The 8,504-nt window shown below is 40.0% G+C and overlaps 1 protein-coding gene across 1 annotated transcript; it reads right to left on the bottom strand.

The window, feature by feature from the left end:
• Positions 1-6,968: 6,968 nt before the first annotated feature.
• On the bottom strand, positions 6,969-7,904 carry LOC144760410 (olfactory receptor 5F1-like). Its single transcript, XM_078646530.1, has one exon. It carries the CDS (start codon positions 7,902-7,904, stop codon positions 6,969-6,971), a length of 936 nt encoding a protein of 311 aa, XP_078502656.1.
• Positions 7,905-8,504: the final 600 nt, after the last annotated feature.

Genomic DNA, 8,504 nt, shown 5'->3' with positions numbered 1-8,504 from the left:
GATTGTCAGCCGCTTATGTATAGAATTGCAGGTTGGTGTTTGTCTTTCAAAGTTTCAAGTTATTGTTCATTAATGTCAATTCTATTTCAGACCCTTCATACTTGTTCCTTGTTCTTCAGCCATAGGCAGTTCCTGAGACAATAGGATCTCTCCTTGGCATTGTTCTGATTGCTGCCACAGTCAAATAATCTGCTTTTAACAGTATTGTTACAAATGGCATAATTGTATGTTGAGTGTTTCCCACTTTCTCAGAGAGACAATATAGAGATATTTCATTTAAATGTTGGAGGTTTCAAATCAAAATGTTCTAGATTTCTGGATGGTAGGGAAAAGTGGTAGGTAGTGGGCCAGCGCCGCAGGGGGGGGGGGGCTCCATGTGCTTTGCAGGGGGGCCCCCTCAAGTTTTGTTAGGCCACTGCTTTAGCTCAGAAGAGGCTACTACCAGACCAGCTTAGCCATTAGAAAAAGGCTTTAATTAATGCATACTTTGTAAACTAATAAGTGCCTGTTCCCAAAAGGCTAGGTAAGAAAGGAGTGGGGGTTCGGAAGGCAAATCTGACTATCTTCACTTTTCATCATTCAAGCACTGGATGCAGCAGATCTACTGTTCTGGAACCTCTATCTGCCCAGCCAATCAACCAGGATTTTTAAAGCGAGCCTAATCACCCAACAGGATATCCATATGCCTGGTGGGCAGCATGCACATTGTCTATCTTTTTTTCTTACTTTAATTGTTCGTGGAAATAGAAAGACTGCCACTACATTCAACGGCAAAAGACTACTCAGTTGACAGCCCTTCATCTATTTATGTTGACCTGTATGGAAATAAAGAGGACTTCTACTTTATCTCGTCCGGCTCTATAATCAAACCTTTTATATCATTTGTGAATAATGGTGAACTCGGTTAAAGGCAAGGAAGTGAGGATTGTGCATTCTTTTTTTTTGCTTTATCAAAACAGCATCTGCTTTTCAATAGTAACAGAGCAAGTTTCAAAACCAAAGAGCTATAGTATATATAAAAAAACATTTTTAAATCTACAAATTCCATCAAACATGGCCATGCACAAATAATACTACAGATAATGATATGAACACTGACTGCTGCGAGGACCTAATGGAAGCTTGATATGTTCGTTTGATCTTTAACTGAATGCAAAAGTGGATTTTTATTAGAACTAGTATCAATAGGCTTTTCAGTAGGCATCTGGAGAGATCAAAATAGACAACAATATAAAACAGAGATCCTGAAACATTAGTAGCAACGTCTTTATGAAAACGTATGATGAAGGGTGGGACAATTCTGGCCTCTCTGTCCTTAACAGAGTTCAAAGTTCTTGGTCGCAAATGCTATAAAACTTTAACTGCTGACAGGACTGGATGCTTCATTTTAGGCAATGTTAAAGCTCTTTAGATATAATGGAAAATGATTTAAAGGCTGTAAAAGAATTGCCTAAAAATGTAAAAACTGAGTCTGATGACCAATAAGCCATATCTTACAGAATTGCTTTGAAATATTATAAGCCATGGCTCCTCGGACTGAATGGGCCGTAAAGGGATAGTGTTGATAGCTGCTTCTGATAGAAGACATTGTACCCACTCTGCAAAAGTAAGGGTGGTCTATGAGGATAATAAATTGGCCAGAAGGGGACGAATTAAGATCCCTTGTCTTGATTTCATTAGCACATAGTCATTTCGACCAACCTTCTTGCTCTGTAAGGAAAGGAAACTACATATTAAATTCAAGAATCTGACTTCGGATAATATATGTTAAGATGACAAAAAAGAAAGTGTGGTCAGTTTTGCTGACAAATAATTATTCTTATGACAGTTCTGCATACATTTCAACACAATATAAACATCCCCAAGAACACACATGGGTTGAGGAGAAGAAATTAAATGGATACAGTGAAATAGTTCTACAGTCACCAGAATGGCTAGGAAGTTAGTTATGAAAGTCACATCCACTTTCATGGGATTCTGATACAGTTCCAAGCACCAGCATGCCCATTTAAACAGTGCTATTGGATAGCATGTTAGGATAGAGTCTGAACATGTGTTCCCAGTGAGTAAAAGAGACTTACTTGAAAATCCTGACTCTTGCAATTCTGTCACGAAGCGTACATGCAGAAAATGATGGAATAAGGAGAGGGGGCTTGCAAGACAATTCCAGTACAATTGGGACACAATATTGAGATCTTCATAATCTGATTACACTGAAAAACACTGAAAAACACAGGAATGCCGAATTCCTTCCATTCTCAGAGGAATGCATTTGTTGCCACTGCCAGTGGACCATGTCTCCTGATTTTAGGCAATGATATCTGAAACGTTATCATGGAGGCAAATAGATCCATCTACCAGGGTACCCACTTAACTATCAGCTTCATTAACTAAGTAGGATGTAGTTTCTATTCGCTGGAATCTTGGAGAAACTGGGAAGTTTAATCCACTCCTTACTTTTACCTTCTTGGAAGTTGAACCACTAGTACAATAATGCTGCTGAGGCGGAACAATCTGATTGCGATGTGCACTAGTACCTAGGCCGTTCATATATTGGACTGCTGACACTTTGCCCATCCTAAGCAAAATTGAACAGTGCTATTTCGTTGTGGTCAGAGACTGGTACACAAATGACCCTGCCAAACATTTGAGGCAGTTGATTTCAAGATACAATTGCTTCTGGGACCATCTGCCTCCCATGGAGATCGATCCGCATCCTGGTAACCAGGTCCATAATGTCTGGAGTCAAGACAAATATTCCATGCCTATTCCAAGTCCCCATCTGGGCTAGCCAGGATTGAAGCCCTTGCCTAACGTCTTGAGACAAATAGCCTGGGCGTAGGAGAGAACTGTGTACATGTCTATTATCTTCAGGTGCCATAGTGGGTCTGGAAAATTGCTTAGATGTTGCCTAATAACAGGCCAGCTAACCGTGCATTCAAGGGTTATCTTGTCCTGCTATAGAAGTCTACAAAACTTTTTTTTATAGCTTCCCTCTTCTGATCTGAAAGTCACCATCAAGGAGTCCATGAAAAACCCCAGTAACTCCATCTGCTTGACTAGGTATAAATGAGATTTGCTTTGGTTGATTACAAAGAACCAACAGTTGCAAAGAAACAGCTTAGTTGCAAACGGTGTTAAATAATGGTGGAGTCTTCAGTCATTACCAAGATATTGTCGAGATATATGATCAGACAAATTCATCTCTGCCATAGAAATTGAACCACAGACTTCATTAGATTTCAATTAAACACCACAGAGCAGGGACATCCATTATGGAAGGTTCAAGAACTCACAGGTTAAAGCTTTTCAGTGAAACTGGAGAAAGTGACGATAAGGAAGAAGCAACCATTCCTCTGCTACAGCCACACCATGAAGACCCCATTCCTTACCATGTCTCAAAGGAGGTGAATGCATTCCATCTTGAAATGTCTGTAGAGAATCCAAACACAGAATTTTCTGAGTATGATGACTAATAGATAACCTCTCCCTTTCTTGTCCAAGAGGAAAAACTAACTTATAAAGCGCCTGACCTGGGGAAATAATTGCTTTTGTTTAAATTAGAGAAAATATCTCCTGGTCTATAAACACCTGTTTCTATGTTTGGAATTGTAATGGTATTGAAGGGAGTGTTTTTCAAGGATTAACCTACAAATCTAAGTGGAAGTCTCTTTCAGTCTAAGCACAAAGTATCCTGAGTAATGATAGCCCAACTTTAGCTGCACACTGCAAATTCCGCCACTAAGTTCTAGTAGTCATCCAACTGAAGTATTGACTGTGAAGGAAGACATGGAGGATCCTCTGTGGGAAGTTCCATGATACCCCGACTGCTGGTAGATCTGGCAGAAATAAAACATCTCCACAGTGGTTGTCATTCCGGAGTCTTGTTTCCTGCTAAATCTGGGCTGCAAGGAAGCATGGCCAATGGAGTGTCCCCAGCCTCATGGCTGAGAGGGTATATTTTGCATTTCCTTATAACCAGGTTAATTCTTGAGCCCATCCCACTAACACCTCTGGATTAATAAGGAGACTTTGTTCTTTAGCTGAAAAGGCTCAATCTAAAATTTTGCATAGGGACTTGAAAGATCAAACAACTTACCTTGACAAACCTGCCACAAAATGTCACTGCTTTTCTTAGGATGATTGACGTATTTACCTAAGAAGCTGGAACACTTAGGGTCAGTTTCTGGGGTATTGGCTAGCTGGACTAATAAAAGGAGAGGACTTTGTGCTCCTAAGTAGTTAGGTACTTTGTAGGGAAGGGTTTCCTTAATCAAGCCTGAACATAGGCTAGGATTCTGGCTGAAGGAACCAAGTAGGTGGAGTGGGTGTTCTTTCTCCTCTGTATCAAATGTGTCTTTCAGGAGAACAAAAGGGAGAGATAGATTAAAAGGGCTTTTATAAGAATTCTGGTCATACATATGATATTTAGGCAAAGGCTGTCAAGAATGAAAGGTGTGAATCCGGATTAGATACATCCGTCTCTCTGACATCTTTCCTGTCCTAATCTTAAAGAACCTCATCAGAATATATCTCATCTTTAAGCCCTTGAAAACCCTGGTGCAGGGAGTCTAAATAGGCTCCCCTGATATTATCTATGGTGGCTGCCTTAAACAGCCTCTTTGTAGGTTTTGATAAGGGATCCTTCTGACTCATGGGGGCTCCAGCTCAGAGGCCAAAGCAGTTGGGCGGTTTGTCTCTGGCAGCAAAGAAATTAAAGTTTTAATTGTTGTGTCAGAGTGAACAAAGGCATAGAAATAGATTACTGAATATGTCTTTGGATGGGGTGATCTACCGCAGGTCTATCCCTTCTCAGTACAAATTACTCGGCCCCCTTTGACATTAGATTAATAAATAGCACAGTAGAATAAACTTGTACCATGATCACTGAAAGGGAAAACCTTTGGTAGTGTAAATCATACTCCTTTCATTGCTACCTCAATATATAACATGAATGTGCAACTAACCACCAACAAGTTTGAAAAGGAGGGTACCATCTAAAAGTCGTGACTCAGCCCAGTGACAAATTCACTCCCTGGATGGGGGAATTGGATCAGTTATTGCTGCTACATGAACTGCTCATATGAGGGAGGAGTCTATCCGAACACAATAGGTTAGAATGTAATAGATGGGATAAAGAGTGCTACCCAGAACACCACCTTATAGGATTTGGTCTTCCAGATACAATCCAAGATGCGGATGAAGCCTTGATGAGGTGGTTGAGTCAAGGTACATCAGAGAATCATGACAAGGAGCCAAATGAGGAGCCAAATGAGGTGTGCAGACAAAGCAATGGAATTTAGTTTTGAATCGAGTACATAAGAAAAGCATGAGAACAGAGATGACCAAAATGGAGAAAAACAGGAGAGAAGCGAGTGGTATGCCAGGCGCGCAGTCATTCTGCACTTGAAGGACAAACCAGTATGCAAGTATCAACCGCACCACCAAAAGTCTGCACAATGCAGAACTCCAAAACCCTGTAAAGCAAAATGCAAAGGCAATATCACAATGTTGACTCTGTCATTAAGTACATTGAAGAAATGGAGTACTTATAGCTGCTCCTAGCAGTAAGAAAGAGGTGGAGTTACACAAATCAGGAGTGTTTAGACCGTTCTATGTAATGTTACAGGTGCACAGACATGTTTGATGGGATTAATATTTTTAACTTAAATAACCATTGATTTTGTTGTTTTGAAAATATGGTATTGCTGTTTTATTAAAGCGAGAAAGAAAAAGCATAATCTGAAGCATCCAGTCCTATCATAGAAATAAAGCAGCTGGAACCAAGAGAGCATGGTTGGTAACAAAGAGTGCCAGTTCTATGAATTAAGTGCCAGTGATGTCTTCCTGCAATCACAAAAAATAATAGCTGGTTTTAAATCTATATTTTGTCACCAATTGCCTATTATTCACCACACTGGAGGGCTCGGTAGATTCTCATTTTACAAATCTTAATGTTTTCATAATGTAAGCACATTCTAGTGCATTATGGCTGTGTTACTCCAAAAGATTTTTATTTTTCACATATCTTCACCACTTCATAGCAAAGTGTGGTCCATTTATGTACAGTATGTACAGTATTTCTTGTATTGAGTTAATCTGTTCCTCTCAAGTTCCTGCTCTTTTGGTGGTAGTTTCTACTGAAGAGGCATTCTATGATCATCAGACCTAGATGCCTGATCCCTTGATGCTCCTGTTCCACCTCCATCACTGAATTATTGAAGCAGGTTAAATAATGCAACACATTTTGTACACATTTGGCTAAATTAACTTTCTCCTGTGCATTCAATAAAGAGTACAATTGAAACATGACTTAATGTGCAGTGTAAAATGTATGCATTTATTTTCAGGCCACAAGCTAGGGTTAAGGTGTGGTGTTTAAATCAACTTGTTCTGGAGAAATGATAACGAACACGTACATAACATCTGGCGTGAAGTAGGTGAATGACAGCACATCTGTCTCCCAAGACTTCCAGGGATTGGGAAAAACATATAGAACATTGTTGTTCAGTCATGAAACAGAGAACTTTCCTGGTAACAAGGGACTGTTATCATTTGATGATAGTTCCATCCTTTGGATGCAGAAGAGCGGTGGTCAGGTGATCATTGAATCTCTGCATGTGTCTATATATAAAAGGACTAGTAAAACAAAAAACACTTGAAATAGATTAAAAACATACATTCTGAACTTAGGTTGCAACACTTATATCAGTTATTAATTGTTCCAAATTGGGAACTAATTCACGATGTGTCTTAGCAAATATTTTCAGATTGACCCTCATGTGATCTCAGAAACCTTCAGATTTTTGGTTTGTTGCTCCTGAATTGTTTAATAACTAAGTATGAAAACAGCTTAAAGGGGACATTTTACTTAGATGAAATTAAGAAAAGGACACTTATTCCACCAGTAAGATGGAATCCAGTGCTCTATTTCACGAGAAGTAAAGTGCAGTATCTATTCCAACCTCTCACCAGAATGGCAAGGTTTTCTTGAACCCTATCTTCTTCAAGGCATTCTTCATGCTCTTGTTCCTGAGGCTGTAGATCAGGGGGTTCAGCATGGGGATAACCACAGCATAAAACACAGAGCTGACAAAGTCTTTCTCCTGGGAATGGCTGGAGCTTGGCCTGAGATACATGTAGAGGAGAGCTCCATAGAAGATCACCACAGACATGAAGTGAGATCCACAGGTGGAGATTACCTTACTTCTACCTGTCACAGATTGGATTTTCAAAACTGCACCAAGAATGGAACTGTAGGAGACTAGAATAATGAGGATGGCACTCAAAGTGAACAGTGCAGCAAAGGTGAACAGTAGCATCTCATTGCTCCAGGTATCAGTGCATGACAGCCTAAAGAGGGCTGGAATGTCACAATAGAAGTGCCTGATCAAATTGGGCCCACAGAAGGAGAGAACAGACATGTATCCAATGTTAGTCACACAGCTCACAAGGCTGACAGCATACACCCCCATCACTGACCACCGGCAGACATTCCTGGCCATTATGAGTGTGTAACGCAATGGGGTGCAAATTGCTACGTAGCGGTCAAAAGCCATCAATGACAAAAGGTTGCACTCTGATGTAGCGGAGAAGGAGAAGAGTTGGGTAAAGCATCCCGGAACAGAAATGTAATTCTTCACTGCCAGGAGGTCAGTCAACATCTTGGGTGTAACAATGGAAGAGCAGCACAGGTCAATAAAGGCAAGGTGACTGATGAAGAAGTACATGGCTGTGTGAAGGTGAGAGTCACTTATGATTAGAAGGATTATTCCAGCATTTCCCGCAATCGTGATGATGTAAATAGTGAGAAATATCAGGAATAGTAGAAATTCCAGTTCTGGGACATCAGTAAGTCCTAGTAGCAAGAATTCTGTCACCATGGTGCTGTTTCTTCCTTTCATATGGTTTGGAGATATGCTAGATGGATCAAAGGGAAAAATACTTATAGGAATGATGCATGTTAATGTTCTTCAATCTAGCCTTGATTAAGGCACATAGTGGCAAGTGTCTATTCCCAATTAATGACTTGCATAAAATAGTTTGTTGGACTCTAACTTTCATTCATACTCTTCTGAATAGCCGTATTGTTCTATCATTTGTTCCCACCTCAAGCCTTAGGCTGAGTTTAGTCAACAAAGCATTATCACACATACTTTCTCTGGAAGATCTAATGTTCACTTAATCAGAACACTTCTTTTGAAGTGGCACTAGAAAATGATTATAACCTTATACAGACAAGGCCTCCAAAGTACCTCAGATGTATATCAAGTGGGTGACACTTACAAAAATGAGGTTATCTTGCCTTCATGATTCATTCGAATATACAGCAGAGCTCTGGGTGAATACCCTTTAATTTGTCTGTCAACCTCTTCACCACAATATGGTGTCCAGTACAATTACACTCAAACTAGGACACATTTTTTCCAAGGTCTTGGGCTTTCTCATTATTGTGTGTTGTTCTCCAGGACATGCACATTATTTTGTATTCTTGCTTCTCAGCT

This window comes from Lissotriton helveticus, chromosome 1_1 (genome assembly GCF_964261635.1).
Source record: "Lissotriton helveticus chromosome 1_1, aLisHel1.1, whole genome shotgun sequence".
In the NCBI taxonomy this organism is placed as follows: domain Eukaryota; kingdom Metazoa; phylum Chordata; class Amphibia; order Caudata; family Salamandridae; genus Lissotriton; species Lissotriton helveticus.
This window is presented reverse-complemented; position numbering and strand designations above follow the sequence as displayed.

Excerpts from the sequence above, each read along its gene's own strand:
- LOC144760410 (XM_078646530.1), bottom strand. The coding sequence starts at position 7,904 with ATGAAAGGAAGAAACAGCACCATGGTGACAGAATTCTTGCTACTAGGA.